A 23,714-nucleotide genomic window follows, 5' to 3' on the forward strand; every position below is an offset into this window, starting at 1 on the left:
TTTGCATATGAAGACATAAAACTGGCATTGAACATTGGCCTGGAGGATGACATTACAGGGCAGGCTAACCTAACCTAACCTAACCTAATTTGATACTGATATTCAGATAAGTTGACCAACAAAAAGCCTAATCTTATGTACTTTTTGACACATCTAAAGACATCTATTGATATTTAATGATAAAAAAAAATTATACATCTATAAAAGATCTGATGCTCTGATGAGTTCTTTACAAAACACCAGCCATGAGAGCTGTTGTGCTTGCCCTGACTGTAGCCCTTGTGGGTAAGTAAAATTTTGAAGTGAAGATCTTCCTCTTTCTCTTTGTTTTTTTTAGATTTCCCTTATAAGGGAAGTGCATTAGAACAAAGCACTTCTCTCTCTCTCTCTCTCTTTTTTTTTTTTTTCTCCAGCAAGTCAACAGATCAACCTTGGTAAGTAATATTTGGCTCAATATTACTTGATTTTTTTCCCCCTGATAATGTACAATTGCATTCAGAAAATACTCTGAAATACTCTGCCTTTTTCAGTTCCTGATTTTCCCCTCTATAAGACCTATGTGTACAAGTATGAGGCTCTACAGGAGAGAATCATACAGGACATTGGCTTGGCATACACTGAGAGATGTGCTGAATGTACTTATGTGTAAAGATGTGCTGAGGTAATGGAGAAAACAGGAAATTATTGAAATATTTATTCAATTAAAATGCCAGAAGTCAAATTGTAACATGCCATTCTTTAAACAGAGATTCAAGAGTCTGATTGAAACTGCGAGTTACAATTACATCATGAAACCAGCAGCCACCGGAGTACTAATCACTGAGGAAACAGTTGAAGAAGTGCATTATTTTTCACCCATCCATGAGATCCATGATGCAGCAATGATGGAAGCAAAGTATGTCAGACAATCTTTGAGATTTGTATAAGGAATTCAAACTAACAATATTCCTATCATATCGCATCAACTTTACGTTTAAAACAAAACTTAATTGAGTTGCAAATTCAGAAACATTTTTTTTTTGTTTTAGACACACCTTGGCTTTTGTTGAGATTGAGATGGCCCCCATTGTTCCAATCAAAGCTGATTACTTGGCCCGTGGATCCCTACAGTATGAGTTTGCAACTGAGATTCTTTAGACACCCATTCAACTAATGAAGATCAGTGATGCACCAGCCCAGGTATAATGAATTAATTAAAATCTTAAAAATCTTTTAAGCCTTTGATCCATGTTGAAGACTCTCTAGATTATTGAAGTCTTAAAGCCCTTTGTTGAAAACAATGTGGCCATGGTCCATGATGATGCTCCCCTTAAGTTTATTCAGCTCATCCAGCTTCTGTGTGTTGCCACCTTAGAAAACATAGAGGCTATCTGAGCTCGGTTCAAGGACAAACTCAGATATTTAATAAATAAATAAAACATTATTATGCACATTTTCATCCAAAAATATACTAACCTTGTTTTCTGAATTAGGTTCAGCCAGTGGCCCTTGTATTGTGTTGTTTGAGACCAAGCCATCGGTGGCTCTCATTTCCAGTCTTGCTGGTGCTCTGAAGATTGAGACTAACATGCATGTCGTGAGCTTTGCCTATTCTCATATCAAGTCCTTGATCAGAATCACTGCCCCTGTTATGGCAGCCGTGTAAGAACAACAATTCATTTTTCACATATTTACTTTACCACATCATATGAGCACTGTCATGATCCGGTCATTGAACTTCTGTTAATTCACCACCAGAGGTCATCATCCACATCACAGACTCTCACGCTACACACCTGGACTCCATTTCCCATGCTCCCTTGCACCAATCACCAGTCAACAATAACACATGCACCTGAGACCAATTACACACAGCACAGCACAATCAGACTCGCTTTATAAGCATTTGACTTCCTTTCACACACTGCTGAGTTATGTTCTGCATTAATTTCTCTCTTAGTAATACATAAGCCGTTCTGTGTTAGTTTCTAGTTTTCATAGTCTTGTTTCAGTTCCTTGTTTTCATAGTCTTGTCTCTGTTTCTAGTTTTCATAATCTTGTCTCTGTTTCTAATTTTCATAGTATAGTCTTTTTCTTGCCTTGCTGTGTTTTGACCCTTTTGCTCTGGATACTGGATTACCCCTCTTACTTAGCCCTCTGGATATTGTTTGCTCATCGAAGACCCACACTTGCCCTAGGAATATTCTTTGTCTTGCCCTCTATATACCTGTTTGCCAGTGTTTGTCAAGTCTTGTCTGTTGGACCCAGAGCCTGGATGTCAGCTTTTCAGAGTCCCAAACTGGCATCCAGCCTGGAGGATCCACCGCTGCTGTCAGTCATGGCTGTGGAGGCCGTTTTTGAACTCTCTTCTGTGTTTCCTGCCTTGGTCTCTGAGACCGGGAATGCACTGCCTGTATTTGTTTCTGCTTTTCCCGCCACGGCTTTGTCTGTTGAGGTTCCTGAATGCACTGCTGCTGTGAGATAATTAAGTCTTAGTGATGTCAGTGAATTAAAGTTATTTGTTGTAACTGCTTTTTTGTGAAAGATCCTTTTACTTCTAATTCCAACAGCTTTGAGACTCTTGCTGTGGTTAGAAACATTGAAGATCCCACTGCTGAAAGGATTGTTCCCTTGGTAACGAAATTGTTCCTGCAAAACTCAATGCTGGTGATTTATGGTAAGCTATAAATGCACATGAAAAAATGTTTGCTTCAAGCTCCATAGTGGAAAATTTTATTTTTCTATCCAGTCCTCTGAGATGGCACCTGAGGCTCCTGTGAGAACTGCTACTCCATTCTGTAAGAGTCCTGCTGTCCCGTACGTTGAAATCAAGGGATGCATTCATGTGCACCCTTACAATGCTGCTTTTATCAGAAGTTATCCTCTGTTCTACATAACTGAACTGCACTCAGCCGGTCCCTCTCTAGCAAGAGGTATAGCTATGAAGATTGAATAGAATATGAATAGATTCATGGAAGGATTATCGGCAAAATGATTAATGGTTTCGTCATTTTGGCTGTAGCTGAAGGTCCTGCAGTTGGAAGACTGGAGCTTGAAGTCCAAGTTGGTCCTAGAGCTGCTGACAGGCTCCTTAAATGTTTAATTGAAGAGAATTTTCAGACTGCCACCATCATGGAGACTTTCAGGAAAATCCACAAAGATCAAGTAACTACCGAAAAATACGATTGTTAATAATACCTTAAAATTAATGCCTATCGCTTATTACTGAACCCCTTCTTGCTTGCAGTACATGGCGCCTCTTAGGAAGTTGGCAGTGAAAGTGCTGCATCTAGCTTTGATTCATTTCTGGGTCTTCTCGATCTCGTTTCTTCATAACTACCAAGGGTAATATCCTGTCATTGCCCATGTTGTGAGTTGACCAAAAGCTGTTGGGTTACCAGCTTGCTGCTTACTTTGACAAGCCAACTTGAAGAGTACAGCTCATTTCATCCATCTAATCGTTTGCTTTCTGCATTGACCTCTGTTTTGTTTTGTTTTGTGTGTGTGTGGGGGGGGGGTTCTTTTAACAGTACATGCTTTAATCGGTGGGCAGGGCTTAACGGGCATCTATCTTCTGAGGTGGAATTTAGCCACACTATTACATCATAAAGTAACACATTCCACAGTGGTCTTGGCAGACTGGCTTAAATATATGCTGGTTTTTGACTAACAAGACAAGAGGGGGTGTTTTTTTTTTTTTTTTTTTCTTGCATGTCGAAAGAAGATCAATGGAATTTTTTTTTCTTCATGAACCCCCGCCCCATTTGGAATCCAGTGGTAGTTGGTATAACCTTTTATTTTCAAAGAATTAGATTTTGTCATTATTTAAAGCTTTTTACAAGAGTTTCTTTTATTTGAATATTGGCTAAAGCATTTTGAAAGACCATGTCTATACCACTTTATTTAGAGCTTTTTCCTTATGTTTTATATCCAGTTGAGTGACTATAGCACTTTATCCACATGCTACAATACATTACTTCAGTGTGGTTTTGCAGATGATTTAAACAATGTTGGTATACCGGTTACCTTAAAAAAAATCTATTAAGTAAAATGTAGTTTCAAAGGCAAATGCACAATAAATAAACTGAACAAAGAATGGGATCTAGATCTGTCAAAAGCACTCTCAAAAGCACTGGCATTCTTTACAACTTCGATCTAAGTAACTGCTCCACAACAAGAAATAAGTTACAAGAAGTATAACAACTCTGTTGAAAGCATTTTTTTTTTTTAAACCAGATATGTATCGTATATTCCTTTTTAGCAATGGTTCGCATGGGCTGATATATGTAAGCCGTCTGCCATATTGGAAAAGCTAAGCTGGTCTGTGAATACTCAAGAGCAAGTTCACTGTCTTCAGCTGTAGTTTCAGGCTACTTATGCATGGGTATATTATCTGCAGAAGACTTAAGCAGATTATTTTTTCCATACTAACACCTTATACAAGAAGATAAACTGTTAGCTAACAAGGCATTTAAAATGTCCTTTAGATTAAAAACCTGCATATATTAAAAACACAAATTGACATTCTTACCTGTAAAAGTTTAAGAAATGTACATCTATTATTTTAACTACCTAGAAGTTAACCATAAGAAGCTTAAACTAATACAACAACAACATATGGAAAAACTAGAAATACTTTAGTTCATTTCTACTAGCAAAATGCAATATGAATAAATTACCAAATGGAATTTCTAAATGAAAAATTCAGAGGCTTGTAAGATTCAGCAGCCTTTAGTCAACAATTGGCACATGATTTTGTTTAATATTAATGTCCATATGTTGAAAGTTCTTCATTAAGATACTAGCAGACTTATTTATATTGGTTCCAGCTGTCACACTTCTGGTGTTGGAAGAAAATGTAGGTTCCTCTGCAAGCAGTTCCATGGGTGTGGATGGACTAAAGATGAGATTTGCTGACTTTGCCAGAAATTGAAATGAGTTTCTCTTCATAACCAGAGTCTGCAAAATCAAAAAAACTAATTTCAAGTTATTTGAAAGAAAATTCAAACTAGTAAAAAGAATAAACTTACGCTTTGAAAATTCATCAGTCCTGCGACTTTGTGGTTTCATTTGGTCTGCAAACGTTGTGTTCAGAAACTGGTGTTTGAGCCACATTGCACGATCATCCTCAAAACATTTTCTCTGAAACAAGAAAAAAAAAATCCTATTAAAATCCAGATGAATTCAGAAATCCGTAAAAGCCAAGTATAAGCCAGAACCTCGTGGCCCAATCTGACGGCAGCCTCTGTGAAATTTCTCCTTTCGGTTTCAAAGTTTTTCCTCTGTTCTTCAAACACTCTCCACTCTTCTTTCAAGCGTTCCTTCTCTTCCAGCATGTAGGAATCATTCAGAACGGCTGCAGTCTCCTCATCACAGGATGTGTTTAGCTGTTGCTGTAAAAATAAGCAACTTTCATATTCTCTTGGAAATATCTGAAGGGTTCTTTGGAAAACTCAAAATTGTTCTTTATGGCATCGCTGTGAAAACTCCATTTTGGAACCTTTTTTTAAGAGTGTAGGAACGCAGCTCTACTTGTGATTTTAAAGGGGGGGTGAAATGCTATTTCATGCATACTGAGTTTTTTACACTGTTAAAGAGTTGGATTCCCATACAAAACATGGACAAAGTTTCAAAAATTAAGTTGTACGTTTGAAGGAGTATTTCTGTTCCAAAAATATTCCTTCCGGTTTGTCACAAGTTTCGGAAAGTTTTTTTTTCGAGTATGGCTCTGTGTGACGTTAGATGGAGCGGAATTTCCTTATATGGGTCCTGAGGGCACTTCTGCCGGAAGAGCGCGCGCTCCCTTATAGCAGAGCACTGAGCACAACAGACATTCACTGATCAGAGCGAGAGCGTCGCGAAATGTCACAAAAGGAGTGTGTTTTTGGTTTGCAGGGCAAGACAACCCTGCACAGATTACCAAAGAAAAAACAGCATTAAGGGACCAGTGGATGGATGTGGCGAGTGGGGCGGGGCCGAGAGGCGTGGGAACGAGGAGTGAGGCCAGGTGTAGTGATTGGAGATAAGCTACACCTGCGCCCCACCGCCGGTCTTGAGTCCCACGTAGGAGATGGAAGGATATAAAACTGGAGTGACGACCGTGAAGGACGAGAGAGGACCAGGCCTCCGCAACAATGGAGTTTATTTTTACAGAGCATCAACGGAGTTGTGCAAGTGTTTGTGTTTGTTCCCTCTATTTCGAAGATGCTTGTTTTACAAACAAGGCCCAGTTTGACGCCGGATTTGCACATCGTTTATTTCTTAAGGATGATCCAATCCCAACGAAAAAGGGTCACGATCGTGTGTTGGAACCGCAGGCGGTGAGTAAAACTGCTTCAAATATCTCTGCCTCCTTGTTAGTGCGTCCCCTCCCATCGAAGACCCGGGTTCGAGCCCCGCTCGGAGCGAGTCGTTGCTGCTGCTGCTCTCGTTCAGTTTCAGCCTCGGGATCTGATTCTGGATCATAAATATACGCTGAATCTGACTGTTAGCCATGGTTTGTTTTGGTTGGTTTTGTCCTCACGGTAAAGTCACAGCTTCCAAATGCTTTCAACGCAAAAGCCTACTTGCGCTCGTGATTCTTTAGCTCCGCCCACACGTCACGCCTCCAGCAGGCCGTGTTTTTCCGGGAAAAAATCGGTACAGACTATCTTTCTCTTATGAATATAATAAAAATTAAAGCTGCAAGCAGCGATGAACGGGCCCTCGCACCCGGGCTCACCGGCAGTAAGTGGCTTTAGTAGATATGTGAACGGTGAGAAATATGCATTTAAACTCAGAAATATAAGTGGAATATGTCAAAGTTTATTCCATATATCTGCCAATTTTCCTGTTGTAAGCAGGTGGCGCTGTCATTATAATGGAATATTGGCCTTCAGATGTGTTCAGGCCAGGACTCTTATCGAACATGTGAAGTTTAGGGAAGATTGAACATTTAATGCCTGAGTTACAACAACTTCTCTTCCGATGGCGAGACATCAAATTTTGTCATGGCGCCATGGACACACCCTTTAACAAAATCTCAAGATCTCCACAATTTAACATTGCAAAGAACTTTAGATTAGACTGACCAAAATAAAATTTGGATGTCATAAAATTTCTTGGAGTAGTTATTTGCAGTGTAAAACATTGACACTTCCTGCTGCCAGCAGGTGGCGCTATGACTATGACTGAATATGGGCATGTAGATCTGTTAAGGGCAGAAGTCTTATCTAACATGTGAAGTTTGAGGCAGATTGGACATTGTATGTCTGAGTTACAGCAGCTTCCTTTTTCATGGCGAAACATCGAAATTTGTCAGGCCGCAATGGACACGCCCTTTAACGAAACCTCAAGATCTTCGCAATTAAACATCGCAAAGGGCTTAAGATTACACTGACCAAGTTTGGTGTTTATCTGAATAAATCTCTAGGAGGAGTTCGTTAAAGTACAACCCCTGAAAATGGCAAAAACTATGCCAATTTTGCAGAGAAAATTCTAAATAACCGACTTCCTGTTGGGATTCGGATTTCGTACCAAGAGACTTTTTTGTAGGTATTGGTGTGTTACATGTGTGTACCGATTTTTGTACATGTACGTGAAACATAGCTCGAGGCGCACTCCATTGAAAGTGCATATGCACTCCGTTGAAAGTGTATAGGTGGCGCTATCGAGCCATTTTGCCACATCCAATGGAATATTTGCCTTCATGTCTGTTCAGGCCAGGACCCTTATCACACATTTAAAGTTTAGGGAAGATCGGACATTTTATGCCTGAGTTATAACATATTTTATTCCCATGGCGAGACATCGAATTTCGTCGCGGCGCCATGGACACACCTTTTAACATAATCTCAAGATCTTCACAACTAAACATCACACAGGTCTTTAGATTAGACTGACCACAAAAAAGACATTGATGTCATAACATTTCTGGAAATAGTTTGTCGCAGTGTAAAATATGTCACTTCCTGTTGCCAATAGGTGGCGCTATGACTATAACTGAATATTGGCATGTAGATTTGTTCAGGTCAAGAGTCTTATCCAACATGTGTAGTTTGGGGCAGATTGGACATTGTATGTCTGAGTTACAGCAACTTCCTTTTTATGGCGAAACATCGAAATTTGTCAGGCCGCCATGGACACGCCCTTTAACGAAACCTCAAGTCCTTCGCAATTTAACATCGCAAATGGCTTTAGATTACACTGACCAAGTTTGGTGTTGATCTGAATAAATCTCTAGGAGGAGTTCGTTAAAGTACAACCCCTGAAAATGGCAAAAACAGCACCAATTTTGCAGGGAAAATTCAAAATAACCGACTTCCTGTTGGGATCCGGATTTCGTACCAAGAGACTTTTTTGTAGGTATTGGAGTGTTACATGTGTGTACCAATTTTTGTACATGTACGTGAAACATAGCTCGAGGCGCACTCCGTTTAAAGTGTATACGCACTCCGTTGAAAGTGTATAGGTGGCGCTATCGAGCCATTTTGCCACACTCTATGGAATATTGGCCTTCAGATCTGTTTAGGCCAGGACCCTTATCACACATGTGAAGTTTGGGCAAGAACGGACATTTTATGCCTGAGTTATAACATCTTTTATTCCCGTGGCGAGACATTGAACTTCATCACGGCGCCATGGACACGCCTTTTAACAAAAATTCAAGATCTTCACAACTAAACATCACACAGGTCTTTAGATTAGACTGACCACAAAAAAGACATTGATGTCATAACATTTCTAGGAGTAGTTTGTCGCAGTGTAAAATATTTAACTTCCTGTTGCCAATAGGTGGCGCTATGACTATAACTGAATATTGGCATGTAGATCTGTTCAGGTCAAGAGTCTTATCCAACATTTGAAGTTTGGGGCAGATTGGACATTGTATGTCTGAGTTACAGCAACTTCCTTTTTCATGGCGAAACATCGAAATTTGTCAGGCCGCCATGGACCCGCCCTTTAACGAAACCTCAAGTCCTTCGCAATTTATTATTGCAAAGGGCTTTAGATTACACTGACCAAGTTTGGTATTGATCTGAATAAATCTCTAGGAGGAGTTCGTTAAAGTACAACCCCTGAAAATGGCAAAAACAACAGCAATTTTGAAGGGAAAATTCAAAATAACCGACTTCCTGTTGGGATCCGGATTTCGTACCAAGAGACTTTTTTGTAGGTATTGGAGTGTTACATGTGTGTACCAATTTTTGTACATGTACGTGAAACATAGCTCGAGGCGCACTCCGTTGAAAGTGTATAGGTGGCGCTATAGAGCCATTCTGCCACACCCGGTGGAATATTGGCCTGAAGATCTGTTCAGGCCAGGACTCTTATCACACATGTGAAGTTTGGGAAGATCGGACATCTTATGCCTGAGTTATAACATCTTTTATTCGCATGGCGAGACATCGAACTTCGTCGCGGCGCCATGAACAAGCCTTTTAATGAAAACTCAAGATCTTCACAACTGAACATCGCACAGGCCTTTAGATTAGACTGACCACAAAAAAGACATTGATGTCATAAAATTTCTAGGAGTAGTTCGTCGCAGCGTAAAATATGTCACTTCCTGTTGCCAATAGGTGGCGCTATGACTATAACTGAATATGGGCATGTCAATCTGTTCAGGTTCGGAGTTTCATCAAACATGTGAAGTTTGGGGCAGATTGGACATTGTATGTGTGAGTTATAGCAACTTCATTTTTCGTGGCGAATCATCGAAATTCGCCAGGCCGCCACGGACACGCCCTGCAACGAAAACTCAAGATCTTCGCAATTTAACATCGCAAAGGCCTTTAGATTAGTCACACCAAATTTGGTGTTGATTTGAAGAAATCTCTAGGAGGAGTTAGTTAAAATACAACACATGGAAATGACCAAAATTACACAAAATTTGCTCATAATATTAAAAATAACCGACTTCCTGTTGGGTTTAGAATTTCGCTCCAAGAGTCTTTTTTGTAGGTATTGGTGTGTTACATATGTGTGCCAATTTTCGTGCATGTATGTGAAACATAGCTGGAAGGCTGTTGATTTTCTTAGTATAGGTGGCGCTGTCGAGCCATTTTGCCACACCCTCTTCTGAATCCTATATCAGACGAAAATTTTCACCAGGTTTGACGCGTGTGCAAAGTTTCATGACTTTTTGAGCATGTTAAAGCCCTCAAAAATGCGATTCATTCGGGAGAAGAAGAAGAAGAATAATAATAATAATTAAAGCTGCAAGCAGCGATGAACGGGCCCTCGCACCCGGGCTCACCGGCAGCGAGTGGCTTTAGTTAATAGGTGAACGGTGAGAAATATGCGTTTAAACTCATAAATATAAGTAGAATATATCAATGTTTATTCCATATATGTGCCAATCTTCCTGTTGCCAGCAGGTGGCGCTATCATTATAGTGGAATATTGGCCTTCAGATGTGTTCAGGGCAGGACTTTTGTCGAACATGTGAGGTTTGGGGAGGATTGGACATTTTATGCCTGAGTTACAACAACATCCTATTTCATGGCGAAACATCGAAATTTGTCAGGCCGCCATGGACACGCCCTTCAACGAAACCTCAAGATCTTCGCAATTTAAGATCGCAAAAGGCTTTAGATAACACTGACCAAGTTTGGTGTTGATCTGAATAAATCTCTAGGAGGAGTTCGTTAAAGTCCAACCCCTGAAAATGGCCAAAACAACACTAATTTTGCAGAGAAAATTCTAAATAACTGACTTCCTGTTGGGATTCGGATTTCGTACCAAGAGACTTTTTTGTAGATATTGGTGTGTTACATGTGTGTACCGATTTTTGTACATGTACGTGAAACATAGCTCGCGGCGCACTCCGTTTAAAGTGTATACGCACTCCGTTGAAAGAGTATAGGTGGCGCTATCGAGCCATTTTGCCACACTCGATGGAATATTGGCCTTCAGATCTGTTTAAGCCAGGACCCTTATCACACAAGTGAAGTTTGGGCAAGATCGGACATTTTATGCCTGAGTTATAACATCTTTTATTCCCATGGTGAGACATCAAACTTCATCACAGCGCCATGGACACACCTTTTAACAAAAACTCAAGATCTTCACAACTAAACATCACACAGGTCTTTAGATTAGACTGACCACAAAAAAGACATTGATGTCATAAAATTTCTAGGAGTAGTTTGTCGCAGTGTAAAATATGTAACTTCCTGTTGCCAATAGGTGGCGCTATGACTATAACTGAATATTGGCATGTAGATCTGTTCAGGTCAAGAGTCTTATCCAACATGTGAAGTTTGGGGCAGATTGGACATTATATGTCTGAGTTACAGCAACTTCCTTTTTCATGGCGAAACATCGAAATTTGTCAGGCCGCCATGGACCAGCCCTTTAACGAAACCTCAAGTCCTTCGCAATTTATTATCGCAAAGGGCTTTAGATTACACTGACCAAGTTTGGTGTTGATCTGAATAAATCTCTAGGAGGAGTTCGTTGAAGTACAACCCCTGAAAATGGCAAAAACAACACCAATTTTGAAGGGAAAATTCAAAATAACCGACTTCCTGTTGGGATCCGGATTTCGTACCAACAGACTTTTTTGTAGGTATTGGAGTGTTACATGTGTGTGCCAATTTTTGTACATGTACGTGAAACATAGCTCGAGGCGCACTCCGTTGAAAGTGTATAGGTGGCGCTATAGAGCCATTCTGCCACACCCGGTGGAATATTGGCCTGCAGATCTGTTCAGGCCAGGACTCTTATCACACATGTGAAGTTTGGGGAAGATCGGACATTTTATGCCTGAGTTATAACATCTTTTATTCCCATTGCGAGACATCGAACTTCGCCATGGCGCCATGAACAAGCCTTTTAACGAAAACTCAAGATCTTCACAACTGAACATCGCACAGGCCTTTAGATTAGACTGACCACAAAAAAGACATTGATGTCATAAAATTTCTAGGAGTAGTTCGTCGCAGCGTAAAATATGTTACTTCCTGTTGCCAATAGGTGGCGCTATGACTATAACTGAATATGGGCATGTCAATCTGTTCAGGTTCGGAGTCTCATCAAACATGTGAAGTTTGGGGCAGATTGGACATTGTATGTGTGAGTTATAGCAACTTCATTTTTCATGGCGAATCATCGAAATTCGCCAGGCCGCCACGGGCACGCCCTTCAACGAAAACTCAAGATCTTCGCAATTTAACATCGCAAAGGCCTTTAGATTAGGCATACCAAATTTGGTGTTGATTTGAAAAACTCTCTAGGAGGAGTTCGTTAAAATACAACACATGGAAATGACCAAAATTACACAAAATATGCTCATAATATTAAAAATAACCGACTTCCTGTTGGGTTTAGAATTTCGCTCCAAGAGTCTTTTTTGTAGGTATTGGTGTGTTACATATGTGTGCCAATTTTCGTGCATGTAGGTGAAACATAGCTGGAAGGCTGTTGATTTTCTTGGTATAGGTGGCGCTGTCGAGCCATTTTGCCACACCCTCTTCTGAATCCTATATCAGACGAAAATTTTCACCAGGTTTGACGCGTGTGCAAAGTTTCATGACTTTTTGAGCATGTTAAAGCCCTCAAAAATGCGATTCATTCGGGAGAAGAAGAAGAAGAATAATAATTAAAGCTGCAAGCAGCGATGAACGGGCCCTCGCACCCGGGCTCACCGCCATCGTGTGGTTTTAGTAAAAAGGTGAACGTTGAGAAATATGCATTTAATGTCCTAAATATAAGTTGAATATATCAAAGTATATCCCATATATGTGCCAATCTTACCGTTGCCAGCAGGTGGCGCTATCATTATAATGGAATATTGGCCTTCAGATGTGTTCAGGCCAGGACTCTTATCAAACATGTGAAGTTTGGGGAAGATTGAACATTTTATGCTTGAGTTACAACAACTTCTCTTGCTGTGGCAAGACATCAAATTTTGTCATGGCGCCATGGAAACACACTTTAACAAAAACTCAAGATCTCCAAAAGTTAACATTGCACAGGCCTTTAGATTAGACTGACCACAAAATATATGTTAATCTCAAAAAATGTATAGGAGTAGTTTGTCGCAGCGTAAAACATGTCACTTCCTGTTGCCAATAGGTGGCGCTATGACTATAACTGAATGTGGGCATGTAGATCTGTTAAGGGCAGAAGTTTTATCTAACATGTGAAGTTTGGGGCAGATTGGACATTGTATGTCTGAGTTACAGCAACTTCCTTTTTCATGGCGAAACATCGAAATTTGTCAGGCCGCCATGGACACGCCCTTTAACGAAATCTAAAGATCTTCGCAATTTAACATCGCAAAGGGCTTAAGATTACACTGACCAGGTTTGGTGTTGATCTGAATAAATCTCTAGGAGGAGTTTGTTAAAGTACAACCCCTGAAAATGGCAAAAACAATGCCAATTTTGCAGAGAAAATTCTAAATAACCGACTTCCTGTTGGGATTCGGATTTCGTACCAAGAGACTTTTTTGTAGGTATTGGTGTGTTACATGTGTATACCGATTTTTGTACATGTACGTGAAACATAGCTTGAGGCGCACTCTGTTGAAAGTGTATAGGTGGCGCTATCGAGCCATTTTGCCACACCTGATGGAATTTTGGCCTTCAGATGTGTTCAAGCCAGGACTCTTATCACACATGTGCAGTTTGGGGAAGATCGGACATTTTATGCCTGAGTTATAACATCTTTTATTCCCATGGCGAGACATCGAACTTCGTGATGGCGCCATGGACACGCCTTTTAACGAAAACTCAAGATCTTCACATCTTAACATCGCACAGGCCTTTAGATTAGACTGACCACAAAAAATACATTGATGTCATAAAATTTCTAGGAGTAGTTCTTCGCAGCGTAAAATATGACACTTCCTGTTGCCAATAGGTGGCGCTATGAATATAACTTAATATGGGCATGTCAATCTATTCAGTTTCAGAGTCTTATCAACCATGTGAAGTTTGGGGCAGATTGGACATTGTATGTCTGAGTTATAGCAACTTCATTTTTCATGGCGAATCATCGAAATTCGCCAGGCCGCCACTGACACGCCCTTCAACGAAAACTCAAAATCTTCGCAATTTAACATCGCAAAGTCCTTTAGATTAGGCATACCAAACTTGGTGTTGATCTGAATAAGTCTCTAGGAGGAGTTCGTTAAAATACAACGCATGGAAATGGCAAAAATGACACAAAATTTGCTCATAATATTAAAAATAACCGACTTCCTGTTGGGTTTAGAATTTTGCTCTAAGATACTTTTTTGTAGGTACTGGAGAGTTACACATGTGTACCGATTTTCATACATGTACGTGAAACATAGCTCGAGGCGCACACCATTGAACGTGTATAGGTGGCGCTGTCGAGCCATTTTGCCACACCCACTTCTGAAACTCATATCAGATGTAAATTTTCGCCAGTTCTGAGGTGTGTGCAAAGTTTCATGACTTTTTGAGTATGTTTAGGCCCTCAAAAATGCGATTCATTTTGGAGAAGTATAATAATAATAATAATTAAAGCTGCAAGCAGCGATGAACGGGCCCTCGCACCCGGGCTCACCGGCAGCGAGTGGCTTTAGTAAATAGGTGAACGGTGAGAAACATGCATTTAAACTCATAAATATAAGTGGAATATATCAAAGTTTACTCCATATTTGTGCCAATCTTTGTGTTGCCAGTAGGTGGTGCTCTCATTATAATGGACTATTGGCCTTCAGATGTGTTCAGGGCAGGACTCTTATCGAAAATGTGAAGTTTGGGGAAGATCGAACAAATTATGCCTGAGTTACAACAACTTCTCTTGCTGTGGCAAGACATCAAATTTTGTCATGGCGCCATGGAAACGCCCTTTAACAAAAACTCAAGATCTCCAAAAGTTAACATTGCACAGGCCTTTAGATTAGACTGACCACAAAATATATGTTAATCTCAAAAAAATTATAGGAGTAGTTTGTCGCAGCGTAAAACATGTCACTTCCTGTTGCCAATAGGTGGTGCTATGACTATAACTGAATGTGGGCATGTAGATCTGTTCAGGTCAAGAGTCTTATCCAACATGTGAAGTTTGGGGCAGATTGGACATTGTATGTCTGAGTTACAGCAACTTCCTTTTTCATGGCGAAACAACGAAATTTGTCAGGCCGCCATGGACACGCCCTTTAACGAAATCTAAAGATCTTCGCAATTTAACATCGCAAAGTGCTTAAGATTACACTGACCAAGTTTGTTGTTGATCTGAATAAATCTCTAGGAGGAGTTCGTTAAAGTACAACCCTTGAAAATGGCAAAAACAACGCCAATTTTGCAGAGAAAATTCGAAATAACCGACTTCCTGTTGGGATTTGGATTTCGTGCGAAGAGACTTTTTTGTAGGTATTGCTGTGTTACATGTGTATACCGATTTTTGTAGATGTACGTGAAACATAGCTAGAGTCGCACTCTGTTGAAAGTGTATAGGTGGCGCTATCGAGCCATTTTGCCACACCTGATGGAATTTTGGCCTTCAGATGTGTTCAGGCCAGGACTCTTATCACACATGTGCAGTTTGGGGAAGATCGGACATTTTATGCCTGAGTTATAACATCTTTTATTCCCATGGCGAGACATCGAACTTCGTGACGGCGCCATGGACACGCCTTTTAACGAAAACTCAAGATCTTCACAACTTAACATCGCACAGGCCTTTAGATTAGACTGACCACAAAAAAGACATTGATGTCATAAAATTTCTAGGAGTAGTTCTTCGCAGCATAAAATATGACACTTCCTGTTGCCAATAGGTGGCGCTATGACTATAACTGCATATGGGCATGTCAATCTATTCTGTTCCAGAGTCTTATCAACCATGTGAAGTTTGGGGCAGATTGGACATTGTATGTCTGAGTTATAGCAACTTCATTTTTCATGGCGAGTCATCGAAATTCGCCAGGCCGCCACGGACACGCCCTTCAACGAAAACTCAAAATCTTCGCAATTTAACATCGCAAAGGCCTTTAGATTAGGCATACCAAATTTGGTGTTGATTTGAAGAAATCTCTAGGAGGAGTTCGTTAAAATACAACGCATGGAAATGGCAAAAATGACACAAAATTTGCTCATAATATTAAAAATAACCGACTTCCTGTTGGGTTTAGAATTTTGCTCCAAGAGTCTTTTTTGTAGGTATTCATGTGTTACATGTGTTTACCGATTTTCATACATGTACGTGAAATGTAGCTCGAGGCGCACACCGCTGAACGTGCATAGGTGGCGCTGTCGAGCCATTTTACCACGCCCACTTCTGAAACCCATATCAGACGTAAATTTTTGCCAGTTCGGAGGCGTGTGCAAAATTTGGTGACTTTTTGAACATGTTTAGGCCCTCAAAAATGCGATTCATTTTGGAGAAGCGGAATAATAATAATAATAAACGGAGCAATTCCAATAGGGTCCTCACACCATCGGTGCTCGGGCCCTAATAATAATAATAAACGGAGCAATTCCAAGAGGGTCCTCACACCATCGGTGCTCGGGCCCTAATAATAATAAAAAACAAAGCAGATACAAGAGGGTCCTCGCACCTCGGTGCTCGGGCCCTAATAAACAAAGCAGATACAAGAGGGTCCTCGCACCTCGGTGCTCGGGCCCTAATAAAGACTTTTTGGAGTTATGATTAATGCAGTACTACTCTATAGGTACTCAAGAGTAACAGGATATTGATTGAAAACGAGCATTTCACCCCCCCTTTAAGCATCAATGACTGAATGAAATTGTACCTGTACTTACTTGCAGAAGTTGTTGTTGAGTCTGAATAAACTCTTTGCACTGCTGGATTTCCTGCATGAGCCTCTCTGTCTCATCTTCATGGAGTTGTTTGGAGATCATCTCTTCACTGTCTCCATCTTGCACCATAGATGCTTCAACACCAAATAAATATTTCTTTATATTTATTTTATAAAAGTTTTGTGTATAAGTCTAATGTGTACCATTCTGTGCATTAGGTGATAAGGCTGCTCAAGAATAAAGAAGACATTGATTTGCACTAAAAGTCTTTGAGCGGAATGCTCTACCTTGGCTGTCCAGTCTTTCCACGTGGTGTTTGAGTTTTCTCCACTGCTGACGAATGCTGTTGGTGAGTTTCTCCCGAGCATGATCACATGACATCTCAGGAGGTCCTTTCAAGGGTTCATCATCATCTGAATTTGTCTGCAGAGTCAACTGAAATATGACAAAAAAAATACCACTAGCGCAAACAAGCAATTATGAGCTGTATCGTAAAATGTTTAGGGTAAAATGGACATGGTCAAACCTGATCCATGTTTTTGCTTTGTTTCTCTTCCTTTTGGCACATCTTCTTTGAATTTAAGACCCCTACCATCTCATGTTTCATTTGTTGAAGAACCTTCTTTAGCTCTATGTTTTCCACCATTAGCTCCCTCTGACGGTTATCAAATTCATCGAGTAGAGTTTTGTACATCTCTCCCTCGTGTCTGAAGAAAAAAATAAGTTTTCATATGATATTATAGAGAAAGGGAAATATGAAACCACCATTAGAATGTCAACAAACAACCCAAATGATTGTCTTTTACCTGGATTCAGTTTTTCCAGTTTTCCAAAGACACCTCCTCCCATCTGACCTTCCAACATAATTCAAAACTTCCATTCCTGACAGAAAGTAGAACGTATTTTCAAAAGATCTGAAATGTCATGTAGGTCACTACATAATTACAAATTTTCAGTTTTGAGTCAACTGTTTTTTTAAGCAATTAATACATTTTTGTAACTACCCTTGAGTTCAGTGTGTGTGTGTGTGTATGTGTGTTTGTGTGTGTGTTTACCCTGATAAGAGAGATAGAAAAATATTTCTACTTTGGTTAAAAAAAAATGCTATTCCTCTGAAGTTTTATAATTATCAAAAAATCCTAAAAACATGTATTATTATTAGAATGAGGGATCATGTGACACTGAAGACTTGAGTAATGATCCTGAAAATTCAGCTTTGCATCACAGCAATAAATAACATTTATATATATATTCAAAAATATATCAGTCGTTTTAACTTCTAACAATATTTCACAATATTACTGGTTTACTGCATAAGAAGTCTTAGAGATGCCAATAAGACAGTATATTCAGTATTAGGAGATAAGCTTAAGTTATACACATTACCTTGTTTATTTTCCTTTTTGGCAATGAGTAGTTGATTGAGGCGCTCCTTTACTCTGTTGTGCTCCCTTTCTCTTCTCTTAATGTCATGGTTGTATTGTGTGGCACGGCTTCCAATGATACCCTGCAGCCTTTGTACCTTTTAAAATAAAAAGCATATTTGATAAAATAGCATATTTTGGGGAAAAAACAGTACATGACATCACAGCTTTCTCCTTCGTTTTTCACACCTCTTCTTTTGCATCTTTTAAGCCGTTCTGCAAAGTCTTTAAACTTGTTTCCAGCTGACGCTCTCGCTCGTGCAAGTGCATGTTTTCCTTCTTCGAAAGTTCAAGCTGGTCCTACAAAACAGTGAAAATTCGTAGTTTTTCTTGTTTTGTTTACTGAACTAATAAGCGATTTTAAAAAAAGTGTGATAGAAAAGCCCAACCTTTAGCCTGGTGTTGGTGAGATGTTGGTAGTGGAGGTCACTGCTGGACTTGAGCTGCTCCACCTCCAGCTCCTCCATCATTCCAACGGCTCGACGGTGGAGCTGAAGCAAGTCATATATGTTGTTTAGGACAACCACAGCATCCAGATCATGGATGTTGTCAGAGTTTCGGAAAATTGGTGGAAAGCACAGAGACGACAACTCCTGTAAATGTAAAGAGTGGCATGTCTATTAAAAAAATGCTAGATTCAGGTATGTTCTTGCTTCGATTATTCTACTAGATTCATCCTCTTCAAACTCACAAGGTCAAGTTGCAAAACAAATATAAGAGCACCTACCTGATTGATGTATAGAATGCACTCAGAGATATTCTCTTCTGTGCAGAAGCTGCTTGAGATATTGAAAGAGCTTAAAGGCAGAGGAGGCATGACAGATGCCGAGTATAGTCTTGAAGGAGACATTCTAGTCAATAAAGCCTATATGTTCTAGGAAGGAACAAGAAACATAAACATAAAAAGTTAGCTGTATAAAATAACGCATAATCATAAAACGTATTATTAATTGTAAAGATTTGTTGTAAAGTACATGTGGTACCGGTTCTGAGAGAATGCGAATACTGCCCTAAATGAGGTTAGGAGGTGAACCTGTGCTTAAAATAACTTTCCACAGTATTTTGAGTCGCCTAATATTTCCCTTTTCCCACAAGACTTTGGTTATCTGGAGCACCGGCTGAAATCTCTGTTACTTTTATCTCCAATGTGCTGAGAACCTGAAAAATATGCCAAACGCAACTGATTTAAAAGGAATATTTTGCCCAGAAATAATGTCAATATTTACTCACCCAAATCATTCCAAACCTGCTGTTACCACTTTTGCTTTTCTCCAAAAAAAAAAAGAGAAAAAAAAAAACGAAATGAAAACCCAAAGAATGTAGTCCATATGACTTGTGCACAACATTCAAAGTCTGAATTATAAAGCCCAGCCACAGATTTCTGTAAAGAACAGACCTACATTTAGGATTTAAAATTGAAGAATTTAAAATGGTCCCCTCCAGCAAAGTTCTTGAGTAAAATACAGTATGGTGCCAAAAGTCAGGTTTGAGTTCATGACATTTTGGTCACAAAGCATGAGAGAACCAATGATGGTGACATCTATGGTGACATAATGTGTTAAAAAGCAGCATATTAAAGCCCTCAACCGCACAAAATTATCATATATATCAGTGCACAAACCATATGTCATTGGTTAAAAATCACTACAGTCTTAGAAACAGAGTTTCGAGAAGGGTTTTATTCTTCCTTTTTTTTTCTGAGATGCCATAAAAGTACCATTTTTGTTCCCCAAAGAACCTTTCAGGGAACTGTTCTTAAAAGAATTGTTCTTAGTGTGAAAAACATTTTTAAAATCTAAAGAATCTTTTTTTCCCCTATAGAGACCTTTTGTGGAATGGAAAGGTTCCATGGATGTTCAAGGGTCTTCATGGAACCATTAATGCAAAGAAAATGTGTGTATATATATATATATATATAAATATATATATATATATATATATATATATATATATATATATATATATATATATATATATATATATATATTATTCCACTGTACGATGATACACAAATCCATGAGAAGGTATATATTATAGTAAAACTTGGAACACACCATGTTCAGATCTAAAGTAGGTTAAGGTGAATAGAAGGATTTCTGCATTAGGGCGCAGAATTTACACTAAACTACAAAATCATAATGCGCCACAAAAGCGATTTTTTACATCTTTAAATATTTATTGATAACATACAGATGTCGTAGTTAACAAAAACGTGGATTTGTAAGTTTTATAGCATCAGCGGTTCACTCACTGCGTATCTTTTGGCATTCAAGCGCGCTCGTGAGGTTTGCCAGCTTCATTTCCCGACATTCGGCAAGAAATGACACATATTTTCCAGATAAGTTATTTTGCGTAATAATGCTCTTCGTTACATTGATGCAGGCGCCTTCTGGACAACTCAACCTTGAACGAAAACACTCACAAGCAAATGCGTCGCTATGCAACAGAAATGAGGGCTTGTCATTGGCTGTCCAGAACTCATGCGCGCCCCCGCGTAACATCTAGCAGTAGGCGTCACAGCAGTCAATGCAGGTGCTAAAAACTCAATGTGCTAGTTACTCTAATGTACTTTATTGTGATACACTGATAATATTAATAGCATCGTGCTAAAATACCTATCACTGCAAAGCTAATAGTTATTTTAGAAAATCTATTTTTGACAAATCAGTTTGCACATTTTATTCCAAGGTTTCTGTCGTGACTGCTTCTATATGACTGCAGCTCATAATTTAACTGCTAACAAGAGCAGGAAGACCAGAGGTTCATCTTCTGGGAACAAAGGGTCTGCAGGGCTTCTTTTTGACTCCAGCCACCAAGTTTTCATTTCGCCTTTCCCCTGTTTAACAAAGAGTCATAATTAGTAAATCTCCTTCAGTGCATCTGAAATACAATACTCTGAAGGACAGCATCATATAAAAAGAAAGTGAGGGGAGGGGGTGAGCAACAGAGCAGAGGTGTGTATCCGCTTGTGCGCAGTGAATAGACATCACTTTAGTGACAATTTATAACCTTGTTATACTTTCGAGCAAACTCACAAAGTATTATTCAACCAAGAAACTTGCATTCACATGCAAAACCTTTTCATTCCCTCGTTCTCCCTCAAATCTATTGCACTGCCCAGAGAAAATAGCAGTCTCTCATCAAACATTTGCATTATTTTGAAAAAAGTTTTCTGTTTCAGGATTTTTCCATTACCACAATAAAATGTGCATTTACTCAGAAAACGTTTGCATATTGCATTCCCCAGAGAAATGTAGCAATATTTTGTGAAACTTCTGCATTATGCTAAAAAGGTGTTGCACTTCCTCAAGAAACATTGAATGTGCATTTCCATAAGGAAAAATTTGCTCACAGAAGTATTGCATAGGGTGACCAAACGTCCTGTTTTCCCAGGACATGTCCTGTTTTCGCGTCCTGTCCCGGCCATCCTAGTTGTTTTTTTATAAAGTGATGAAAATGGCCTGGTGGAAACGAGGAAGAAAACTAAAGATATATATATATATTTGTTAGTTAGTTTTGGTAAGTTTGTGAGAGCTTTCTTTTATTATTTGGATTGCTAATATAGCAGAGGTATTTTTCAGTTGTTTATAATTTATTTATACATTTTCTAATACAGAAGAGACATTTTTTCTATATTTTTTAATTTCTTTATTTTTTTTTTACGTGTCATAATAAAACATGTTGAGCAACCTCTGATAAACCAATCTGAATTTGTGTCTTTGGTTATAGATAGTATTTTGTAATAATTTTCTATCCATACAGAAGAGGCATACTTTTAAATGTATTGAAATCTTAAGGCATATTTGAGTAAACTTTGAGTATCATCTATGTATCTCATTGCTGGGCCGAAGTGTCCTGGTTTTCGCTAACCAAAATATGGTCACCCAAGTTTTGCATTATCCCGATAAACATGGTATTAGCTTGCAAAAATACAATGCTCGCAAAACTTTAGCAAAAATGTGCATCTTAAAGACTTCTCAAAGATGGCTGCTGAGTAAAATGACTCGCCTTAAAAGGACCTTCAGTTATTTTCAGTTTGTTTCCCCTGTTTGCTCACGAACGCAGTGAAACATATAGCTTTTCCTTCCACCTCATTATTTCCAACACAAAAGTTTTGCGAGCAAACACAAAATTTCTTGGGGGAACACAATATTTTTGCAATAGGTGAGTAACTGAAACTCTATATGGCTTCTTTGCATATACAATCAATTGCTGTATAAGCAATGAACCTTAACATATAGAGATCCATCCGCACATATCCACCAAGTGTGTGTTGAATATCTGTTGTAGGACCACTGCACTGGAGCTTTAATGCTGAAAATTGTTTGAGGAGACACCCATGAGATATTTGGTTAGCTTTATCTTCTTCTGATCTCCACAGAAGTTCAAGAAAGGGAAATATTTGGATCCATCGTTCGATTTTATCACATTTTAAACAACAAAACATTCCAAATATTTACAAGATTCCATTCGCCCGGAAATGTCAGATAGGATCAGTTACTAATTGACGCTGTGTAAACAGCAGCGTTTGCCCGAATACCTTCACTGGTCGGACTCCATGCGGGACGCTGTGTTTACAGTGTCGCCAAATAAGCAGTGTCATGGCATTTTGGTGCAAACCACCCCAGCTACAACAGGGCCTCAATTCAAAGGACATCTAATTCAAAGGATGTCGTTTAAAATAATTGTTAAAAATTTAATTTAGTTCAGAAAAGCCAGCCAGCCAGTGGATGCCAGCCCTTATCTTCAGCTGTGTGGTGGGCTCGTGTGGGATTTTAAACACGTGACAGATGCTGATCAAGTCCAACGCCATGCTGGTGATTTGATCCCATTCTCTTTAGGTCCTCCTGAGACCACCATATCTGAGGAGGGAGAGGGTTTCCATTGCTTTATGTGTAATGAGATGCAAAAGTGGGGCAAACAATGGGAAGGAGGATCTTTGTAACCGCACTCAAGCATCTCCTATAGTTTGCACTTTGTACACATCATAGTTGTTGATGATGTCATCAAATGTGGTGTAAAGCTCATTGAGGAAATCCACTTATTTAGAATAGTTATTAATGGAAGATTATCATTTATGATACACTATAGAGATCAAAGGTTTGGGGTCCGTTTTTTTTAAATAATGTGAAACGGCTATTCTCAATAATGCATTAAGATGATGAAATGTGACAGGAAAGACATAATATTTTATTATATAATGTAACCATGTCACTTGGCTTTAAATGTTTGTTTCAGATCCATCATTCGTTTTCATGCTTGCCTGAAAAATACAGTTGCGTTGGAGCAACTTTGGGCTTCTGCTGTGCGTCCCTGATGAAGATCATCAGCCACTGGTTTCGGTAACATGCCTGACACAAATAAATATAATATATTAATGAAAAATATATTCGTAATACATGCATTTATATTTAAAAATGCAAGTTGGGCCTGGAAACACTGCCCTTACTTTAAATGTCCACTAGGTGGAACCATTTGGATAACTGTTAGGGCCCTATTTTAACGATCTGAAACGCATGTGTCAAAGCGCGAAGCGCAAGTAACTTTGTGGGCGGGTCTCGGCGCTGTTGCTATTTTCCCGGCGGGATAA

At 39.3% G+C, this 23,714-nt stretch overlaps 2 protein-coding genes across 6 annotated transcripts; one reads left to right on the forward strand and one right to left on the reverse strand.

Annotated features, from left to right (window-relative positions):
• Nucleotides 1–245: 245 nt before the first annotated feature.
• On the forward strand, nucleotides 246–1,232 carry LOC113064551 (vitellogenin-like). Its single transcript, XM_026235405.1, has 5 exons — nucleotides 246–285; nucleotides 372–434; nucleotides 531–643; nucleotides 747–895; nucleotides 1,029–1,232. The coding sequence occupies exons 1-5, from the start codon at nucleotides 246–248 to the stop codon at nucleotides 1,135–1,137; spliced, it is 474 nt and encodes a 157-aa protein (XP_026091190.1). The 3' UTR covers nucleotides 1,138–1,232.
• A 2,964-nt stretch (nucleotides 1,233–4,196) lies between these two features.
• On the reverse strand, nucleotides 4,197–21,633 carry LOC113064955 (afadin- and alpha-actinin-binding protein). 5 transcript variants are annotated; one of them, XM_026235976.1, is made up of 13 exons: nucleotides 20,376–21,629; nucleotides 19,108–19,282; nucleotides 18,852–18,998; nucleotides 18,514–18,717; nucleotides 18,314–18,424; nucleotides 18,087–18,222; nucleotides 17,507–17,582; nucleotides 17,227–17,407; nucleotides 16,988–17,135; nucleotides 16,704–16,834; nucleotides 5,199–5,372; nucleotides 5,010–5,121; nucleotides 4,197–4,938 (listed from the first exon to the last, which is right to left on the reverse strand). In XM_026235976.1, the coding sequence occupies exons 3-13, from the start codon at nucleotides 18,972–18,974 to the stop codon at nucleotides 4,877–4,879; spliced, it is 1,458 nt and encodes a 485-aa protein (XP_026091761.1). In that variant the 5' UTR covers nucleotides 18,975–18,998; nucleotides 19,108–19,282; nucleotides 20,376–21,629; the 3' UTR covers nucleotides 4,197–4,876. The 5 variants fall into 5 exon arrangements, with proteins under 5 accessions (XP_026091761.1, XP_026091764.1, XP_026091763.1 ...); XM_026235979.1 differs by having other exon boundaries at nucleotides 19,099–19,282; XM_026235978.1 differs by lacking the exon at nucleotides 19,108–19,282.
• Nucleotides 21,634–23,714: the final 2,081 nt, after the last annotated feature.

The sequence above is a fragment of the Carassius auratus genome, chromosome 47 (genome assembly GCF_003368295.1).
Source record: "Carassius auratus strain Wakin chromosome 47, ASM336829v1, whole genome shotgun sequence".
Classification (NCBI taxonomy): domain Eukaryota; kingdom Metazoa; phylum Chordata; class Actinopteri; order Cypriniformes; family Cyprinidae; genus Carassius; species Carassius auratus.

What these genes read in the sequence shown, in the direction of transcription:
- LOC113064551 (XM_026235405.1), top strand. Translation starts at nt 246, where the DNA reads ATGAGAGCTGTTGTGCTTGCCCTGACTGTAGCCCTTGTGG. An exon ending in CCTGACTGTAGCCCTTGTGG is followed by an intron (nt 286 to 371) that starts GTAAGTAAAATT and finishes ATTAGAACAAAG; the next exon opens with CACTTCTCTCTCTCTCTCTC. An exon ending in GATGTGCTGAATGTACTTAT is followed by an intron (nt 644 to 746) that starts GTGTAAAGATGT and finishes TTCTTTAAACAG; the next exon opens with AGATTCAAGAGTCTGATTGA.
- LOC113064955 (XM_026235978.1), bottom strand. Translation starts at nt 18,974, where the DNA reads ATGTCTCCTTCAAGACTATACTCGGCATCTGTCATGCCTCCTCTGCCT. An exon ending in ACTGGAAAAACTGAATCCAG is followed by an intron (nt 17,408 to 17,506) that starts GTAAAAGACAAT and finishes TTTTTTCTTCAG; the next exon opens with ACACGAGGGAGAGATGTACA. An exon ending in AAAGCAAAAACATGGATCAG is followed by an intron (nt 17,136 to 17,226) that starts GTTTGACCATGT and finishes GTCATATTTCAG; the next exon opens with TTGACTCTGCAGACAAATTC.